This window comes from Leptinotarsa decemlineata, unplaced genomic scaffold (genome assembly GCF_025532065.1).
Source record: "Leptinotarsa decemlineata unplaced genomic scaffold, Ldec_3_MD MMD2_tig00002082_RagTag_RagTag, whole genome shotgun sequence".
In the NCBI taxonomy this organism is placed as follows: domain Eukaryota; kingdom Metazoa; phylum Arthropoda; class Insecta; order Coleoptera; family Chrysomelidae; genus Leptinotarsa; species Leptinotarsa decemlineata.
In genome coordinates this window covers 5178939-5201416 of record NW_027412573.1, presented here as the reverse complement: position 1 = coordinate 5201416, position 22478 = coordinate 5178939, and the positions used below count along the sequence as shown (strand labels likewise).

General features: G+C 36.8%; 1 protein-coding gene across 1 annotated transcript; it reads right to left on the bottom strand.

The window, feature by feature from the left end:
- Positions 1 to 1242: 1242 nt before the first annotated feature.
- LOC111503171 (O-acyltransferase like protein) lies at positions 1243 to 19594 on the bottom strand. Its single transcript, XM_074176714.1, has 7 exons — positions 19185 to 19594; positions 15105 to 15322; positions 11212 to 11294; positions 10789 to 10982; positions 9249 to 9421; positions 7061 to 7229; positions 1243 to 1296 (listed from the first exon to the last, which is right to left on the bottom strand). Exons 1-7 carry the CDS (start codon positions 19239 to 19241, stop codon positions 1243 to 1245), a joined length of 948 nt encoding a protein of 315 aa, XP_074032815.1. The 5' UTR covers positions 19242 to 19594.
- Positions 19595 to 22478: the final 2884 nt, after the last annotated feature.

The following is a 22478-nucleotide window of genomic DNA, read 5'->3' as shown; positions in this document are numbered from 1 at the left end:
GAAAACAATCAACATTGTATAGGATTATTCACTGACTTATCAGCAGCATTTGATTGTGTTGATCACTCAACTTTATTGAGTAAACTCAATTATTATGGTGTTCGGGGAAACACGCTTGACCTATTCTCCTCTTACTTATGCAACAGAACTCAGACTGTTGAATGTAATAATGTAAGAAGTAATCCCCTTGAAATAATGAGGGGTGTGCCTCAAGGATCAGTTTTGGGACCATTACTCTTCCTAATTTATATCAACGATATGACGTCTTCTATTACCTATCATAATACAGCAACAGTTCTCTTTGCTGACGATACTACAATCAGTGCTAGTATTGATAGACGGGAGGATCCCGAAATTGCCCTTGAGGCAATTATGAATCAAGCCAAAACATGGTTCTCGGCGAATGATCTCTTACTGAATGAAACAAAAACTGTAACTCTTAATTTTGATTCGAGAGCCTTAAACAACAGCTGTAATTATACTTCCACCAAATTTCTTGGTATTCTAATCGATAGTCACTTAAACTGGTCTGAACACATAAGTACTCTCTGTAACAAACTTGCTAAATGTGTATTTGCAATAAAAAAAATTCGAGAAGTAGTCAATCAAGAGGCTGCTCTTACCACCTACTTTTCTCTGTTTCATTCTCTTCTTCGCTATGGTATATTAGCCTGGGGAAACTCAGCTCAATCACATTTAATGAGAGTATTTATCCTACAAAAATCTGCTGTACGAAAAATTGTCAAAGCAAATTGGGACTCGAGCTGTAAAGTAATATTCCCAGCTCTGAAGATCATGACTTTATATGCCGTCATTGTATATGAAAAATTACTATATGTCAGGAAACATATTAATGAGTATTCAGCTCATTCTGATGTTCACGCCCATGACACCAGGTCAAAGAACAATCTGATAGAACCACAATTGAGGTTGCAAAAGACGCAAAAAGTGGACACTTACCTTTTCAATGCCCTACCCATCCATTTTCGCAACTTACCGTTTAAAATATTTAAGTACAAATTGAAAAACATACTGACTGAGCATTGTCTTTATAGTATTGACGATTTTACTAAAATAGCAACTGATAAACGTATTTTCTTGTAACTTGAAATTGTTATATTTAATTGTAGTTTGTATTATTGTGTGTAGTTTGTATTTTATTAACTGACTGGTCCATAAAATGTAAATTTTTTTAGCGACTCAAAATAAATATTATTATTATTATTATTATTATTATTATTATTATAACACATAGAACTGAATGTCATTTGCTAGGTACCAGAGCCCTAGGTTACACTAGAAAAAAAAATAAAGAGGTTTTAGGTCTCGAAAGGAGTTGAATACATTTCAAATAGATAGATAGATAGATTGTATTTAACTACTTTATAATATTTGTTTGAAGATGATTGACAATGTTTCATGATGAATTTCACTAGTTCGGACTTTCATTGTCTACTACATAAAATGATTTTTTTCACGTATAGTCAGTGGGCATACTTGAAGACTGGCTATAAATCAAATCATCTAAAAGAACAATTCGTTCAGGCCAGCCTCAACACCCTACACAGTAGGTTAATGGACTGACACCTATCAGAAAACAACTACTCCCCTGGCTAATACCACGAAGGGCGTTGGATTATATCCGACAGGTGTCAGTGCAGGATTCTTCACTGAAGTTATTCCTGCATATGCTGTTGGCGATACAACTGCCGCAATAGATTTTCAATTATTGGAACACACTTGCAGACCGGTTTCGGGCTGTTTGGCCACTCGTCAGTGCAAGGTAGTGTATATCATCAACATAAAGTCGATGATTTCCGATAATTGAAAATCGAATTCCGTCAGAGTATCATTCCTCGAACTAAGCTGAAGACTACAACAAACAACAGGTTTGTCGTCGCTCCATCTGCCTGTGAACGAGGTAACCAACTGCATATCCAAATTTGCCCAATTCCTCGTAAAAGGAAAGAAATCTTTCACGTATAGTCAGTGGGCATACTTGAAGACTGGCTATAAATCAAATCATCTAAAAGAACAATTCGTTCAGGCCAGCCTCAACACCCTACACAGTAGGTTAATGGACTGACACCTATCAGAAAACAACTACTCCCCTGGCTAATACCACGAAGGGCGTTGGATTATATCCGACAGGTGTCAGTGCAGGATTCTTCACTGAAGTTATTCCTGCATATGCTGTTGGCGATACAACTGCCGCAATAGATTTTCAATTATTGGAACACACTTGCAGACCGGTTTCGGGCTGTTTGGCCACTCGTCAGTGCAAGGTAGTGTATATCATCAACATAAAGTCGATGATTTCCGATAATTGAAAATCGAATTCCGTCAGAGTATCATTCCTCGAACTAAGCTGACTATACGTGAAAGATTTCTTTCCTTTTACGAGGAATTGGGCAAATTTGGATATGCAGTTGGTTACCTCGTTCACAGGCAGATGGAGCGACGACAAACCTGTTGTTTGTTGTAGTCTTCAGCTTAGTTCGAGGAATGATACTCTGACGGAATTCGATTTTCAATTATCGGAAATCATCGACTTTATGTTGATGATATACACTACCTTGCACTGACGAGTGGCCAAACAGCCCGAAACCGGTCTGCAAGTGTGTTCCAATAATTGAAAATCTATTGCGGCAGTTGTATCGCCAACAGCATATGCAGGAATAACTTCAGTGAAGAATCCTGCACTGACACCTGTCGGATATAATCCAACGCCCTTCGTGGTATTAGCCAGGGGAGTAGTTGTTTTCTGATAGGTGTCAGTCCATTAACCTACTGTGTAGGGTGTTGAGGCTGGCCTGAACGAATTGTTCTTTTAGATGATTTGATTTATAGCCAGTCTTCAAGTATGCCCACTGACTATACGTGAAAAAAATCATTTTATGTAGTAGACAATGAAAGTCCGAACTAGTGAAATTCATCATGAAACATTGTCAATCATCTTCAAACAAATATTATAAAGTAGTTAAATACAATCTATCTATCTATCTATTTGAAATGTATTCAACTCCTTTCGAGACCTAAAACCTCTTTATTTTTTTTTCTAGTGTAACCTAGGGCTCTGGTACCTAGCAAATGACATTCAGTTCTATGTGTTATAATAATAATAATAATAATAATAATAATAATAATATTTATTTTGAGTCGCTAAGAAAATTTACATTTTATGGACCAGTCAGTTAATAAAATACAAACTACACACAATAATACAAACTACAATTAAATATAACAATTTCAAGTTACAAGAAAATACGTTTATCAGTTGCTATTTTAGTAAAATCGTCAATACTATAAAGACAATGCTCAGTCAGTATGTTTTTCAATTTGTTTCAGTTGAAACCGGGTCTCCCTGGATGAACTTCTGTACAATCTTTTACCTTAGTTTCATTGGTATTTTTGTGAAGTATACTTCAAAGAAGCCTCATTCTGCCTAGTTAATTTTGAACTCGATATTTTTTTCATTTTGTATCTGTCTCATTCTACAATAACGATTACCTACCAGGTGGAGTTACAATTTTTCACATATAGTCGGTGGGCATACTACTCTCCTGGCTAATACCACAAAGGGCGTTGGATTATATCCGACAGATTTCAGTGCAGGATTCCTCACAGAAGTTATTCCTGCATATCGACCCATCTGCCCACACAGGCAGATGTTGTTTGTTGTATGCTTCAACTTAGTTCAAGGATTGATACTCTGAAGGAATTTGATTTTCAATTATCGGAAATCATCGACTTTATGTTGATGATATGCACTACCTTGCACTGACGAGTGGCCAAACAGCCCGAAACCGGTCTGCAAGTGTGTTCCAATAATTGAAAATCTATTGCGGCAGTTGTATCGCCAACAGCATATGCAGGAATAACTTCAGTGAAGAATCCTGCACTGACACCTGTCGGATATAATCCAACGCCCTTCGTGGTATTAGCCAGGGGAGTAGTTGTTTTCTGATAGGTGTCAGTCCATTAACCTACTGTGTAGGGTGTTGAGGCTGGCCTGAACGAATTGTTCTTTTAGATGATTTACATAAAATGATTTGAAATCCCTGAAACAACTAAAAAAGAAGAATTGAAAATGGATAGCTGAAAATGACAATTATATTAACCAAAATAAACCTGAAATGAGATAATAGTGAAATAAAATAGTGAAGTAAAAATAGAACAATTGAATGAATGAAAATAAAGGAATGAAAAAAGAAAATAAAAATAAAAAGTGGAGAGATTCCAAATCACGTTAGTTCACGACGTTTCGATTGTTAGTATCTACAATCGTCTCCGGGTGATGACTGGACTGATTCCTCCGAGAGATGACCTAGGTCGTTCGAGTACTTCCACTCATCCCCGCTTTCCATTTTCCGCTTCACCAGAAACCGGAAAATCCTATATTGGTGAAACTAAGAGGCCATTGAATGTTCGCATTGCCGAGCACAAGAAACACACACAGCGAGAAGAAACTAGCAAATAGGGAATAGCAGACCATGTTTGGACCCATCAATACAACATCGAGCAGTCCCAAGCTGAAGTCTTGCACAGAGAGGAACATTGGTTTAGGAGAAAATTCAAGGAAGCTGCATACATGTTGTCCAACAACGTATCCAGCCAAGCCAGCGTAGAAATACGCAACATATGGAAACCCATCATCAAGTGAAAAATGGCCAACTTCCGCCAAAACGGTCATCTCCCACGGAACCAGTGAAGCGGAAAATGGAAAGCGGGGATAAGTGAAAGTACTCGAACGACCTATAAATAGTCATCTCTCGGAAGAATCAGTTCAGTCATCACCCGAAGACGATTGTAGATACTAACAATCGAAACGTCGTGAACTAACGTGACTTGGAATCTCTCCACTTTTCATTTTTATTTTATTTTTTCATTTCTTTATTTTCATTTATTCAATTGTTCTATTTATACTTGTATTTTATTTCACTATTATTTCATTTCAGGTTTATTTTGGTTAATATAATTGTTATTTTCAGCTATTCATTTTCAATTCTTGTTTTCTAGTTGTTTCAGGGATTTCAAATCATTTTATATAGTAGACAATGGAAGTCCGAACTAATGAAATTCACTTTACAATATGTTTTTTTGTAGCACTTCAAAAAAGAAAGTCCGATAAAAAATTTTTTCACAAAATTTGACAGCAAATACAGTAAAAACAGGAATTTGAGAATTGAGTTACAATATGTTATCAAACTATCACAGCAGAGGTGCGGAAATGCGTTTGGCTTGGCAATGCGCAATGTAATCCTCAACAGTGTGAAAACAATATTTCAGGAGATACTTTCTTAATTATTTCTTTAAGGCATTAATACTCAATTTTTTTAAATTTGTGTTGAAAATCTCATAGTTCAGTGAGTTCGACTGTGAAATATTTTTTAAAGAATTTATGGTTAGTGATTCAACGGTCAATTCAACAGTAAAATTGTTTTCAGTAGGGAAGGCCCCAGTAGAGACCTTCCCCACTTCTCTACTCTTGTCATCACTTTGTCAACCAATCAGAAACCGCTGCGCGCATGTCTGATTTTGTGAAAACTATGAGATTGGAGTTTTCACGACTTTTCCATTTTTGAGGGAATTTCGAGGAAACTTTGAGAGGGTGTAAAAGCTTTTTCATCTATAGGAAATTCTGAGGGGATTTTGACGAGGTTCTGATGGGATTCTTAGAACTTTTCCACTTCTGAGAAAATTTTGACGGAAGTTTGGGAGTATTTTGAGGGCTTTCTCATTTGTGAGGAAGGCGTGAAGGAATTAGAAAGCCCTCAAAGTTTCCTCAGACTGTCCTCACGAATGGGAGAGTCCTCAAAATCACTCAGAATTTTTTCAAATTCTTATCGAAATTTCCCCCGATATTTTCACAAAATCAGACGTGCGCCCGGCGACTTCTGATGAATTTTCTCAAATTTCTATCGAAATTTTCCCCGATATTTTCACAAAATCAGACGTGCGCGCGGCGACTTCTGATTAATAGACAATTTAACAATTTGGAGACGAAATAAGTGAAGAAGTAGCTGAACGAATCGCCTTTCAGATACTGTAATCAGTAACAAAAAGTTGTTATATCTATTACCGATATTGTATACTGATAGTTCTATGAGTGACATTATTCATGGCTTAGGTTAATGAAAAAATCAGGTCAAGCCTACTGTTGAACGAAAATTTAGTTTCGACATTGAGTCGGGATGATCCAAACTGTTAATTGGTTTGAAACATTCATCGAACTGTTGTAACGTGCTGCTTGGACGAAACTATGATCATGATTGTGTGCCTTCATCCTGTCATGTTTTGTGTCATTTGTCTCATTAGAGACAGTTTTCGTAAAGAAAATTTTCACTCCAAGTGGAAGGAACTAATTAGAACTCCTTCTATAAAACAAATATAACAAATTATATTGCAGTCAATTGAGATTCTTTGTCAGAAGACATGTTGCAAAATCCTCAACTCGATAAGTGTTTCACAAAAAGGTTTCATTTGAATGATAATTCTATTTCAGTATTCATTTCATTATCACGCCCAAGTGCTTGAATTATTTCTCAGACGAGAACTGGAATGATCAAAGTTGAGGTTTTTTGAATGGTTTCTGCATTGATTTGAGAAGAATAATTATTTATTCTTTTTTCTCAAATTCCTCTGCTTCCTCCATCCCAATAATCCACTCACGTAGTTGTGAGTACACTAACACCTCATTACAGTTCGTTTGATATTTTTTACCAAATCATAGAATTCAAACTTTTCGATAGGCTATGAACATCACCGCATTTATGAAGTTTTTTATTTGATTCACCTGAATAATCTAAAATTGAAAGTTAATCTTTGCTAATACATGCAAAAATGCAAATGCTTCATTCGATAAATAGATTCAGGTCAAAGATGAATTTGGAATTGCACGAGTTTCACAACTTGATAACCTCAAACTCGAAAAGAGGGGCTAATAGATTCTGGTGAGAGGGAAATTAATTTCATGTTGTTAACAGAATTAGAATATTTGCCTGTAATTTGTTATTCAACGGTATCCTCATTTTCATAATATAAAACGCTAAATGATTACCATTTCAGATGACTTGAATATATTGTTTATCAGAAGTAATGAAGCCCACCAATTTTTCTGGCAAGCATTGTAGTCCATTTCGAAGGATTCAATGGGTGGTGGAGCAACCAACACCTTTGTCCAGTTGCTCATCTCGAGGCAGATAACGAACGCCAAGCAAGAAAATAACCTGCGAAAATTTAATGAAAATAATTATGTTGAAAGTTTTCAGTAGAAGTGGAAATTAGGTCGGAATGGCGCGAAATAGGCTATTCTGATCATATTTAAACAATGATAAACAAAGAAGGCTCAGGATGTGGAGTATACTCCAGATCACTAAGCCTAAGAATTAAGTGGGGAATAGGAAAAAATACCAGCGTTGTCCAAACAGAACTAGCTGCTACCTCAATGGCCACAAAAAAATAACCAGGAAAGGAGTTTTTGGCAAAAACATAACAGTCTGTACTGACAGCAGACAAGCCCTATCAGCCTTGAACAGACAACGTATAACCTCAGGGTTAGTACCATAGTGCCACCAAGATTTAGCCAAAGCCTCGGTAGATAATAACATTACCCTGAGGTGGGTCAAAGAGCACAACAGGAGTGAAGGTAATCGCATTGCCGACTCTTTAGCCAAGGAAGCGGCTGGCCTAAGAATTTTAGGACCCAGTGACACTTACGGCCTGATGACTTCGACAATTGCAGAACTAGCCAAATATAACACCCATGCTCAATCCCTAAAGAGATGGGATAAAATCAAAGGATGCAATCTTGCCAGGATCACCCTGGACGACCCTGGGAAGCTGGCGCCAAAGAAATATCTGGCGATGACCAGGAAGAATCTACGCTTAACAGTAGGATTTCTGACAGGCCACTGTCAACTAAGGAAACACCTCCATAATATGGGGCTAGTGGACACACTTCTATGCAGGATGTGTGAACAGGAAGATGAAACTATCAGGCATGTCCTGTGCGAATGTCCTTAGTTATCGTCAATAAGAGAGTGTGTGTTCAGCGAGTCTTGGCCTGCACCTGCCGATATAAAGGAGATGTCTTCAAGTGACCTTTCCACCTTCCTGGAAAGGATATGATGTACGATGACCTGGGAGAAAAACTGCTCGGGAGTATGTACAATGGGTCACATGTGGCCCTCCCTACTCTACAGATACAGATATAGAACATGTGATGTTTCTTGAGTACGAAGCATTACTATCAAATACGACTCAGTGTGTATTTTTAAACATTCAAATGACTTTATGACTCAGCAGCCAACTCGTTCGATTCGTGAGCGACATATAATATCTGCTATTCTGAGCGGTGACAGATTCAACAAATCAACAGTTATGAAAATCCGTCCAGCATTGTTTTTTTTAAGGAAAAAACACAAGCATAATCAGCGATCAACGTTGGATTTGAATTGCTGGAGACTGAATTCGTTTGGGAAAATGTTCTCAGGAAGTTAATTTCACATAAATGCAGTTCTCCACTTGAAAGAGTTCTTGAACAGTGAAGTTCGAAGTATACTGAGTTGGGCCCCAAAACGATGAGCAGCCACAGTCCACAGTCGAGTATTTCTGATATGTACCGCCTTTGGTGGAATCAAATGTACCAAGTCGTTTAAACACCTCCTCTGAAAGCATCTATGAAGTATAGACAAATTTCCAACCTAGTCTTCGATGTTCCAGACTATAAAGGTAGCAAGTGATGTTTTTGCCTCCAGTCAAGCGGATGGCTCTATTCTGGATGGAATCCAGCAGCTTCAGTTTATGCTTAGGAGCGGAGCTCCATAAATGTGAACAATACTCCAGAGAAGGTCTGATCTGAGCCTTATAAAGCATCTAATGTTGCTGAGGTGTGTACATTTTTCTGGTTCAGAACAATGTGTCAAGCTTTTGAAAAGCAGCCTTTGCAGAAAGCGCAATTGTCTTTCTGGAGAAAACCGATGCCTGGGTTTTTGTGGCAACGAATTGAACCTGGTTACTTCCATCCCAATTTTGAATCACCTCTAGATCCTTATTAAGATATGCAAACTAATGTCGTCGGTGAAGATGTGCATACACAGCAAATGTCCAGGAATCAAAATGGAATGTCGAGCCAAGGGTGCTGTCGTCAGTATTATCAGATGAATATATTTTTTCTCAAATACTTCAGTATATCTTCAACATCAACAACACGATCAGTAACATTTGATTTCTATTATACTACGTACCTCATATATCTTCCAATCATCTTCTTGATTACAAACTGGAGCGTTACTTTTCCATTCTTTTCCACATGGTTGTAAACCATTTTAGCTGTCAACCACCCTGATATCATGAAATTCGTTTGTACTAAAAGGAGCAATAGATTCACGATTGCTCTTGTCGACATATTCACATAAAACTGAAAAGAAAGCAATAGTCAAAGAGTTGAAAAATTCAGATTGAATTGATGAGTTTTTCTCATCCTTCATACCTTATTCCCCAGTTGCATTTCACTAGTTCGGAATTTCAGTGTCTACTATATAAAATGATTTGAAATCCCTGGAACAACTTATAAAGAAGAATTGAAAATGAATAGCTGAAAATAACAATTATATTAACTTTTTTTCGCTTGATGATGGGTTTCCATATGTTGCGTATTTCTACGCTGGCTTGGCTGAATACGTTGTTGGACAACATGTATGCGGCTTCCTTGAATTTTCTCTCAAACCAATGTTCCTCTCTGTGCAAGATCTCAGCTTGAAACCACTCGATGTTGTATTGATGGGTCCAAACATGGTCTGCTATTCCTAATTTGCTGGTTTCCCCTCGCTGTGTGTGTGCAGACCATGTTTGGACCCATCAACATAACATCAAGTGGTCCCAAAATGAGATCTTGGACAGAGAGGAACATTGGTTTGGGAGAAAATTCGAAGAAGCCGCATACATGTTGTCCAACAACGTATTCAGCCAAGCCAGCGTAGAAATACGCAACATATGGAAACCCATCATCAAGCGAAAAATGGCCAACTCCCGCCAAAACGGTCATCTCCCACGGAACCAGTGAAGTGGAAAATGGAAAGCGGAGATAAGTGAAAGTACTCGAACGACCTATAAATAGTCATCTCTTGGAGGAATCAGTCCAGTCATCACCCGAAGACGATTGTAAATACTAACAATTGAAACGTCGTGAACTAACGTGACTTGGTATCTCTCCACTTTTCATTTTTATTTTCTTTTTTTTTTTCATTTCTTCAGTTTTATTTGTTCAATTGTTATATTTTCACTTGTATTTTATTTCGCTATTATTTCATTTCAGGTTTATTTTGGTTAATATAATTGTTGTGCTCAGCTATTCATTTTCAATTCTTCTTTTTTAGTTGTTTCGGGGATTTCAAATCATTTTATATAGTAGACAATGGAAGTCCGAACTAATGAAATTCATCATGAAACATTGTCAATCACCTTCAAACAAATTATTTCCCAGTTGTTTCTCTATGATATCATATGTTTCAGAAACAGTGTGTAATGATGAATTAATGTCAGAATTTGTAACAATTGACAAATATCCTACAGTACTGGTGTTTGGGAAAATAATTTCGGCTGGAAATATTCTATATTCTTATGATTTGGACAAATTAATGAAAAATCTCTCTTCATCCTACTGTAATAATGGAGGTTTTGAAGGATTTTTGTTATTTGTTAGACTTCGTATCTTTCACTAATGATTCGAAATTGTCACTGATGATTATAACGATAATCTCTGTCTGTAAAACCTGACTCACTCACCTTTTCCACATAATTTTCATTTGTCACATAACCTAGAAGACCTCCTGTTAAAGTGTGTCCAACTATCACTAAAGCCATCGTGTATGTCCGCACTCCTTGCAAACATTTCATCTGGTTATATTCTGGGTCAGTTATAGGCTTTTTCAGGTTCCTCCATTGATTTACAATCGAGAAATATGAAAAGAATTTTCCACCTAGAGAATATTCCATCAGTTTACCGAGTTTAAAATGTATAAATATCCCTAATTTTCGATATTTTGCAATAAAATATATTTAATGCTTGCGATATGATGATATGAAGTTTTGGATTGCTCAGTTTGAAAAAATTTGGATCATGTAAGTTCCTTGTTTGCTGAATTATGAATAATTGATGTGTATTTATCGTTTGTGAAAATCATAAAGTACCTTTAAATTGAGACATACCCATTTTTGATGGCTCATGTGATTGTCCCAAATCTATCTTTGTTGCATAACCCACTAGGGTTAGGTAGCCAATCAATATTACCCTGAAATCGAATGTGATCAATTAGAAATCAGTTAGGAATCAAACGTTAAAATTAAGACCTCTTTAGTCGTCAGCTTGCACAATCACAATACAAAGCTCCAAAAATGTTCTCACCTGATAACCATTTTTTAAAGAAAACTTTGTTATATGAATCATTGAATCAATTTTATCACCTGGATAACGAGACTTTTCAACAACATTTGTTTGGAAGTACAATTATCTGGAACACACCTTCGAAATATGAACAGAGTATATGTAAATGACCTAACTCTTATTTTCACACGGTTTATATTAGCTTCACCTGTATGTATGTATGTTTATTTGTATGTATGTTTGTTTGTTTGTAAGTTTCAAGCTCAGGATCTGTATTGACAGAATTATCTACATTATTGCTGGATCTATTCGCTGGCAGATGGCGCTATACGTAACCTCCTTGATATTTCTTGATCTATTCGCCGGCAGATGGCGCTGTACGTAACTCTTGACATTATTGCTTGATTTATTCGCGGGTAGATGGTGCTGTACGTAACTCCTTGATAATTTGTTCAAAAGAAAATCAAAATAAATAAATATGGTTTGAAAAAACTAAAAACACGCTTTTAAAGATCATCGAACGAAAAAGTTAAAAATAAATATAGTTTAAAAATCTGAAAAACACGCTTTTGAAAAACATCGAACTGAAAATGTAAAAACATTTTATAATATATTAGACAATGGAAGTCCGAACCGATGAAATACACCACGAAACATTGTCAACCACCTTCAACGAAGCTGGAGAGCCATACACAAAAATGAAACGACAAGCCATAGCATCGAAGTTTGGTCAGCAATCCCCCATGATACACACAGCTCTTGACTCTCCATGTTTTCCGATTGCGTTATTTCAAATATGGGTGACATATGTTTGTTGATCTTTGTTTCCGAAAGCCATATTCATGATCGCTCAAGATGTTAAAGCCTTCCAAAAATTTAAGGTCATGGTGGTTTGCGGCTTTCCTTATGATTTTTGATTGGTCTATAGTTTGGAACATTTTTCTTGACCTTTTTGGGAATAGGCTGCACGCTAGCAATCTTCCAACAAGAGAAAAACCCCTTCCTTGTAAGACAGGTGGAAAAGTTTGCAAGATACTGATGCGATTTCATTTGCGCACTTTTTGAGTGTGATGGTGGGCACTTCATTAGGGCCAGACGCCTTGTTGATATTGAGCTGTTTCGAAATTTCTGAAATTGTGGATTCTAGTGCAGGAATAGTCGCAGAATATGGACTGCCATATGTCGATATCACTAATATCGATTCCGATTTACCTTATAGCTGAAATAGTGTAATAAGTTGGATATATTATATTTTTCGTTGAATTTTAGATACCAAAACACATGTGTTTTCGTATGAAGAGGAAACATTATCATCTTTTAGAAATAACCTTAAGGCCAACAGAGCCAAGCATTTAAAGGAAAAGTCGTTAAAATTAACTGCTTGATGCTAAGAAATTCGATATTTTGAAACATTCAACCTCATCATTCATTTCATTATCTTTCGTTAAGGGTCGAAAATATGTTATCCATTCTGTATACCCCATTTGGAATAAAAGTCCAAAAAGCAATTAAACGTATAATAAATATCAAAATTTATGTTCCGAGGGGTTAGAGTGTCAGCCTTAATTTTAACGACATGATAAAATTAATGTCTAGCATAGTCTACATACCACTATTCGAAACAGCAAAAATATCAAACTGATCCTTGCAGTGACATCTATATATCAGTAGCAGACTCACGACATTAGAAATGTCGGGAACTAGACGGTAATTCTTGCGGACTTATCCGCTGAACATGTAGAGGACGTTAAGAGTATCAGTTTCGGAAATAATTTCAGACTTTCTGATTGGTGGGAATTTTTATGAGATTATTTGAATTACATCCCCTAATAGAGTTAAGGGGGAAATTTTTGGGAGAGAATTAAGTCAGTCGTGCGCGGACCCCAGGGTCGTTTAGGGGCTCTTGTCCGGGGCAGTTCGCCCCTTTGGGGAGGTTGCCGGGAAAGCTATTGAAGGGACTGAGGGGCTAGGGGTTTTAAGATACTGGGTCGCGAGGGGATTTCAGTAGTGCGATGAATATTCGCGGTTTATTTGACTAGCTGACTTGAAGTAAAATGTCAGGAGCGTACGAAGTCAGAAATAGGCCGGTTGAATTTCCTCCAGAGTTTTGGGAAATACTCGAATAGAGTGAAATACGGTTTAGAGAAGTGATCTTTGGGAGTTATTCGCGTTTTATTTGGCTAGCTGACTTGAGGTCAAAAGTCAGGAGCTTACGAACTCAGAAGTAGGTCGGTTGGACTTCCTACGAAGTTCTGAGTGACTTTTGGAGGTACTGAAATACGAGGTAGTTCAGGTCACCGTTTTGCGAGGTGTTTTGGAATTGATAAATAATCGAGGTTTCGTTGATTTGAGGTAAAGTCAGTGGTGTGCGGAGATTTGGTGAATCCAGTTGAATTTCCTACAGTAGCTTGGAATTCTAGAGGAAATTTTGAGTGCATTGAAATATTGAGATATTTCAAGTCACGGTTTAGAGAAGTGATACTAATTGGGTTTTGGAAGTATTCGCGGGTTTATTCAATTTAGTGATTTAGATATTTTTTCGAGTTCCTGGTAAGAGTTTTTGGGGAAATAGTGGCTTCTGTTGGAGTTTTCAGGGGAGTCCGTCTACGATAATTTTGGTGAGCGTATTTTAAACAGTTCTAATATAGAGTGTAGATGTTATTGCATGCGTATGTGGATTATACTTTCGACTTGACACCTAGGGTATTAGTGAACATTTACCATAATAATATAGCTACGAATCGGGTTCCCTTTTCATTTTATTAGGTTATCATAGGTCATAGTAATTTCCTACGTTATACAGGGAGGAGCGATTAAGTGGGTCTCTTGATAGCTTCTCAGAGTTGTATTTCAGTTGGTTTTATAGCATAGCTAGTAGAATTCAGGCAATGCATATCTATGCCCTGAGTGAAGTTACCTCAATTTTCAAAGGAATACTCCTGTCATTTTGTTTTAGTAGTCTACCCATAGTTTGCTCATGGTTATAATTATATATTTCTCTTTCTTTTATATAGTGTAAATAACGTTCAGTATTAATTTTTGTTCATTAATTTTTTTTTTATTGTTAATCCGATTATTCTGCCAACTTTACTCATTAATAAAGTTGGTTTGTGAAAACTTTGCTAATATCATTTCATTCCCTCAAGCCCCTTAAAGACCACGCATTTAAGCCGTGGCTGAATCCAGTCTCTGAGGATATAATTGGTGGCATAATCAAGCCATTTCTCCACGAAGATTAGAAGGTAGGAAAAATTCAGCTGTTGACCAAGTTGCCTACTAATTCTCAATCCGTGTGATCAGGATCAGGATCAGGTGGCAGCAACTCTCACGCTACCAAACTAAATTAAGAAAATAAATACCTTCGGCTGAACGATCCCATATACAGGGGGGTGAATTTTTCTGGTGCGAGTGAACTGAGATGATTATTATATATTCATTAGTAGTACTTGTATAGGGATCGCCAATTCAGACCCGACGGTCATTTATTACAATAGTATTCACAGAGATGCTGAAAATGTGAAGTTTTCGAGAGGAGAAGAGAAGTTGTTCCAGAAAAGTTTTGTTCTACTTCTGCTAGGTGGTATGGGAAAATTTCCCTAATTCTACCAAAACCTCACGGTTCTACAGTTTTGTTGTACCGTCAACATCAAAATATTTGTTCAAATTATCCTTAGTATTCTTATACAAGAGTGACTGAATGCAATTAGTTTATACTCACATTAAGATATAGTCGTATGGAGTCAAATGGTCCACTCTAGAATAATTATGACAGCACAGAGAATCCAAATGAGCTGTCATTGAGAAATTCTGGAGCAGGCTGTTTTCTTTCTTCGTTGCTTCGAGTTGTATTTCTGTCTCATCTTCGAGTACATTTGATAAGCACCGAAAGCGGTATACAATATCACGTCTAAAGCAGTGTTTGTAGTTCTTAGACTTCTATAAAAAAATGTTCAATTTCATTTGAGGAATATAGAGTGGAATCCTCCAATTATTGTTTGCTATTAAACCATTAACGGCCAACACATTAGAAATTTGTAATTTAGGAAAAATATTCATTGTGGCATGTTTAGAATACTCTAAAAAACATTAAAAAAAAATAAACTCACAGTATTGAAAAAAAACAAGTGGGTGCGTAAGCGCACCTTTGGCCAAAATAAATGGTGTTTCTTTCATAAAATCGTCATTTTTCTCTTGCACTGTTGGTATCTTTAATTATCACATCTCCGAGATTATCAAATCTTATATCATCTGATAGAGCTGATTTAGATGGTCTTCCGTATAATGGGTTGGATTCTGCACCATTCGAGGTTTCATCGGTGTTACTTGATTGCCCACAACATTTTAGTAGATGTATTACCAGCTGAGAACGAAACTTCAGTTGTGATATTCTGGATTCATTCGCAATTCTATAAATTTTCCAACTATTCACAACCATTCTGTCAATCATATTAGTGAACAATGGCCACCACCACTTCTTTCCTCTTATCCTAATTCGATAGTTGGCATTGTCATTGTCATTATATCGCATTACTAGAACTCCGAGGATGGAATCGAAAGCACAAGTGTAAAAACCTCTTTCCTTTTTAGCCATTTTTTTACTATTTTCAGCGGGGCATTCAGCAGTGCGATTTTCCCTCACAGTTCCTGTTGCGAAAAATCATTTTTCTCTCAAGCTTACAAAAAAAGAACATGAAGAGAAAAAATTATCGAAAAATTTCCTATATCGCTCTGGATTTTCGACCACTGACAGGAACTCTAAAACAACTCTAGTTCCTAATGCTACAGCAGGATTTGCTTTTTCCGCTTTTCCGCCATATGGAATGATCTTGAATAAGTAACCAGTATCAGAACATAGACATCATAGCTTGAAACCAAATCTCACTGGTTTTCCACGAATAAACATTTTGCAGGAATGGCGTCCGTAATGCGGTATCATTTCTTCATCAATAGAAAGTCTGTCTGAAAATATCCCGAACTGTATATTCTTCCTGTTGATAATATCAAAACTTGGTGTCAATTCTGAAAATTTATCATCTTTGTTCAACAATGTGTTATCTGACAAATGGGTGTTTTGTTTAATTGATCTGAATTCATTTCGACTCATGGTTTCTCTCACAATGCGCACTTCTTTATCTTCAACCTTCGACCAATACATGTCAGTTTGTGATAGAGTATGATATCCGGATAATATCAGTATGCCAATAAATTTTTGCAAATCTGATTTGTTGATATGAGAATCGTGCCGGTTTTTTTGGGGTGCATAGATATTTGAAAAATTCAAAATTTTTTCGGTCACCTCGTTATCCAAAAATAGTGAAAAGATTTCGTAAGGTGTCTTGCCGCCATGTTCTGCTCTTATGTTATTCAAATTTTCAATGGAATGGTATTGGGGAGAACCTGAGTAGGTAGGTATATATATTCTTTCCCATTCTGGAATAACGTTTTTTTCAGATTTTGTAGCTTTTTGATTTTCTGATTCAATACGTTTTGCTATTTCACTCAGTCGTCTTCTGAATCATGACGACTATCTTAATTCGATTGTATTCTTGAAGTTCCGGCAACATCCGCCTCAGCATGTTCTGCTATTTCACTCAAAGAGATGTCATCATCTGAATCATCACTATCCTTATTCACTTGCATTTCACGAGTTCCCGCAATATCCTCCTCCATTATTTCTTCTCCGATTATATTTTCATCAATATTCTCCTCACCAGTCAACTCGTTTCCGGCGGCAAATAAACGACATCATTCGAATCATAATTTTGATAATCCAACTCTTTCTCTAATAAAGCACTCAACTCTTGCGTCGTCACTGCTCTCTTTATTTCTCATTTCCCACCAAAAGTGCGTATACGCAACCATCACAAGTACATGCAAAAATGAACGACATCCGAAAATATTTACGTAAATGAAAATACACGTTATCATTGAGCATATTTTTCATTACTGTTCAGCACGAAATGAATTTATCATTTTATATTCAGTATCGAAAAAATACATTCTATTGGAGAATTACAAGAACGGTCAATTTATAACATTTTCAAGTAAATTTCAGAAATTGAAAAAAACATGTTTGGGATTGAATAAAAATATTTTTACTTCTTCTGAATTATTGTTATGAATATCCATCAGAATGAACATAAATAATATTGATCCAAACTACAAAAAAAATGTATAGAAAAGTTGCGTTTACACACCTTTGTATTTCAGTATTTATTGAAATGAATGAAGGAATAATACTTTCACTTAATACTCTTTTCCAAAAATTAGTCACTCCTTTAAATATAACCCTTTCAAATTAAACAAGAATTTGTTATCTTGTGAAATTGGGAAGCAACTCTTTCAGCACAAAAAAATATTTGTCGGATTAAAAATGTACTGAATACTAGCATATTATGCGATTTGTGGAAAGTAGAGAATGGCAATTTAATTTTGAATTATGAACCATTTTTTTTGGTACCTTGGGAGCTGTCTGACTTGTCCATTTAGTCCAATCTCCAGGAAACACTGCAGCCTCTTGGACTTATTGCGTTTATTCTCCCATCTTCTCATGACACCCATTCCATCAGTCTCGTTCCCTATACTAGTTTGTACAGGTTTCGTGTTGGATGTTCGTCATATTCTTCTGGACGTAGTTTCGTACATCCATATATTGCTTGCCTCCTGTGATTCAGTGCCTCACATTCGCATAAGATGTGTGGAGCTGTTTCTATCCCTTTGTTGCATAATCTGCAGCTGAGGTCTCCGTTGTACAGCCCCATTTTATTCGGGTGTCCTCTAAGCGGACCGGTTAGTAGCCCTGTGATTATTCTGAGCCGATCCCTACTACATTGAAGTAGTTTTTCGGTTCTTTTCTCGGACGGTTCCCTAATTAAGGTTCTACTGTGTTTGTTGCCAGGTACGTTTGTCCATGTCCTAGTCTGGTTTCTCACCAATAATTTTGTTACCCCCAGAGCTTGTTCAGGACCTATATATAAAGTTGATGATCCGCGTCTAGCACATTCATCAGCTTTATCATCACCTGTGATTCCTGAATGCCCTGGCACCCAGTACAAAGTTAATTTGTTCCTGTTCGCAAGTTCATTAAGTTCGTGGCATTCCCAGACCAGTTTTGATGCCACCTTCGGGTTTGTCAGAGCCCCTAGTGCGCTCTTGCTGTCTGTAAAAATATTGATCCGCTCATTTCTTTGAGGTCTCAATTTAATAAGCCTTGCACACTGCAAGATAGCATACATTTCCGCCTGAAGACGGATGTGTATAGTCCTAGCGCATATGAATCATAAAAATATATAAAATTCCAATTCCGATAAGGTTTGAAAAAAGAATTACGAGAACTGAAAAGTTATTTCACTGTATATATCGAGTGTGATATACTGGCTCCATCTTGCGTGTAGAAGTTAAAGTTACGCAGAATGTTGACATTGAAGAAAATATATCTGTAGGTAGAATTATGATACTAACCGCATAACGTGTAGATGGCGCATGAGGTGATAGGCAGGATGAGGAAACAAATTACATTCAGAAATGAAATAAGAGAGCAGATAAAAATAATTTGAACCTACTTTACTGCGTTTTGAGGTTGATGCAGTGACTGTACAGATAATTTCGGGTATATAATTATTTGCTTTCAGTTCTTGTTTCGTTACTTCCAAATATTTATCATCTTTGAAAAAAAGGCTGTTTTTGAAAGTTGGTCTTTCAGTAGTGGTTTATCATCTCTAGATATATATTTGGTATTGTATTAAACTTTTCGTATTGATTGAATACTATTATTCAAGAAATACTGAACAAAGCTTACCTCTACAATTTTCCATGTGTTAGTATTATTGTTCATAGGTATCAGGGAAAATTTCATTCTGCAGAAAAGATTGCCATCACTCTTGCATACCGGAAAATTATCTGCGGCGAATATGGGTGGAACATTGTCATGTTTACAATCTAAAAAAAACAGCAAATCATTAAAGATGTTTTTTTACGGTCGAGAATGTTCATGTATAATTTTCAGTGGCATACAAAAAGGTAAACACAAGAGCATGCCATTTTCCGTTCCTTCAATGTTATAGAAATTACCAAGACAGTACATGTTACCCTTCAAAAGCACTGTGAAAATGTTCAACAAAACAAAACAGTGATTTGAATGATGAAGCTACTGTGTATATGTCGTGATATAATTTTCAAATGAAGTTTGTGAAAATTGAATCGTGAGGTGCAGTTTATGAAAGTAGATACTATGGAGGAGAGGAGAGGAGAGGAGAGGAGAGGAGAGGAGAGGAGAGGAGAGGAGAGGAGAGGAGAGGAGAGGAGAGGAGAGGAGAGGAGAGGAGAGGAGAGGAGAGGAGAGGAGAGGAGAGGAGAGGAGAGGAGAGGAGAGGAGAGGAGAGGAGAGGAGAGGAGAGGAGAGGAGAGGAGAGGAGAGGAGAGGAGAGGAGAGGAGAGGAGAGGAGAGGAGAGGAGAGGAGAGGAGAGGAGAGGAGAGGAGAGGAGAGGAGAGGAGAGGAGAGGAGAGGAGAGGAGAGGAGAGGAGAGGAGAGGAGAGGAGAGGAGAGGAGAGGAGAGGAGAGGAGAGGAGAGGAGAGGAGGAGAGGAGAGGAGAGGAGAGGAGAGGAGAGGAGAGGAGAGGAGAGGAGAGGAGAGGAGAGGAGAGGAGAGGAGAGGAGAGGAGAGGAGAGGAGAGGAGAGGAGAGGAGAGGAGAGGAGAGGAGAGGAGAGGAGAGGAGAGGAGAGGAGAGGAGAGGAGAGAACCAAAATGAGCGTATCACCAGACATAGAACAACAATCGATGTAGTTTTCTCTAGATATCTTTCTAATTTCCGTTCGAAAACATAGGTATCTCATTTTTCATACCATAGGCCTATTGTCTTGGTCTTACTATAAACCACAGTAATTACTGATATATCCGATAATGAAATTAATAAAAATACTACATAAAAATGAAAATCCATTCGAAAATGTTACTTCATTAATGGAAACTCAAAACAAATTTAAATATTTGTATAAAATTATTACATGTATATGAGCTTGTATATACATGTGTATTTTATACATATGTATATAAAGTTGCGAATCTTAGCGACTGGATATATGTACAGTGAAATAAATTAACGGGGTCTCTCAGTCAAAAAATCAAAACCCTGCTTTACTTTGCCAAGCTTTCGCTTCTAATGGGAAGCTTCTTCAGGGCAGTAAAAATGAGTAATAAACAATGAATTTAAAATATAAATCGACGAAAGACAGTTAAACATTGATGGATATTTTTTCCTTTTTTTTTGATTTTTTGACTGAGAGACCCCGTTAATTATTTTATTGTATGTATATGAACATATATATTTATATACATATATATCAGTCGTGTGGTCTAAAGCACACTCACCTTTTTAATTATGAAATATTCTATTGATTTATCACACAGAAAAAAAGCATTTCACTGAGAAAGTGGATAATGTCTCTCCCAACATTTTTTCATTTCCTGTATAATAATGAGCGAAAATTTGACTACTTTGTTGATTTAAAGGATATCGATATTGTGTCTCCAATAATAACAAAGTAACGATTTGGATAATTCTCTATGATCATATTATCTTTGTTAAGTTACCCTGTACAATTCTCACTAGCACTGATTTATGTGTAGTTGAAAAACGGTGCCGGAAAAATAAGAAGATATAAGAGTCCTTGTCTTGTCCTGGTTTCTATTAACGAACATTCGCCTGGTTTATCTGATGTCAAGAAGTTCCTACCCCGTAATTACATCGGTGTAACAATAAGATCACACAGCGAGATTTCGAGAAAGGAACTGCAAGGAGATAATCTACAAAATATACAGTTTTTCGAGGGCGATGTGTTAGTAATTGAGCGTTCGCTGTTTCGGAAGTAGAAGGTGATAATCTCTTATTTCAATCTGTTGACGAGATACATTCGGAAAACGTGAACATGAATAATCGCTGTTCAGCACTTTTAGGTATATTGATATTAACACTTTTGTGTAACTGGGAAATTATCTCGCACTTCTCTCATGAATTATTGATTAGAAGTCTTCAATCTCAGCCCGATCGTATGGCTGGTTTTGGAAAACCTCGCGAGGTGCAGAAGTTGAGTTATACCTTCTTCCCTACTCTTAATTTTAGAAGGAGGCAGAACTACAGTTCACTGAAAATATCTCTTTTGTGTTACTGGAAAAAAAACCTCTCATTTCTCTTATGAACTTTTTGTTCGCGAAGGTGTAGGAGTTGAATTATACCTTCTTCCTTCCCCTCGACTTTTCGAAGGGGCAAGCCGACAGTTTTTCGACTTTATTACTTTCATGTTACTGATGAATGACTTGGTACTTCTCTTATGAACTTTTCGATCTGAAGTCTTCCAATCTCAGCCCGATAGTATGGTTGAAAAACCACACTAGATGCAGAAGTTGAGTTATACCTTCTTCCCTATTCTTAATTTTCGAAGGGGGCCGAACTATAGTCCACTGAAATTATCACTTTTGTGTTACTGGAAAAAAACATCTTACTTCTTTTATGAATTTTTTGACCTAAAATATTCCAATCTCAGCCCGATCGTATGGCTAGATTTGGAAAACCTCACTAGATGCAGAAGTTTAGTTATACCTTCTTCCCTATTCTTAATTTTTGAAGGGGGCCGAACTACAGTCCACTGAAATTATCACTTTTGTGTTACTGGAAAAAAACATCTTACTTTTATGAATTTTTTGACCTAAAATATTCCAATGTCAGCCCGATCGTATGGGTAGATTTGGAAAACCTCACTAGATACAGGAGTTGAGTTATACCTTCTTCCCTATTCTTGATTTTTGAAGGAGGCTGAACTACAGTCCATTGAAATCATCACTTTTGTGTTACTGGAAAATAGTCTCTTACTTCTCTCATGAACTTTTTGACCTAAAATATTCCAATCTCAGCCCGATCGCATGGCTAGATCTGGAAAACCTCACTAGATACAGAAGTTGAGTTTGATCTGATCAATTTTATATACAAAGATCATCACTGTTTCAAATTTGGATAAGCGTTTGCGAAGTTTTTGGTGTATGGATTGAAGATTAGAGAAAAATGATAATTTGTGACTTTGTTACCAAAAGACAACT

Bases quoted from the DNA above. Each gene is read 5' to 3' on its own strand.
- LOC111503171 (XM_074176714.1), bottom strand. From the start codon at position 19,241: ATGAAATTTTCCCTGATACCTATGAACAATAATACTAACACATGGAAA. The intron at 15,323-19,184 runs GTAAGCTTTGTT...ATTTTTTTATAG, and splicing joins ACACATGGAAAATTGTAGAG to AAGTCTAAGAACTACAAACA. The intron at 7,230-9,248 runs GTACGTAGTATA...AAATTTTCGCAG, and splicing joins ATGATTGGAAGATATATGAG to GTTATTTTCTTGCTTGGCGT.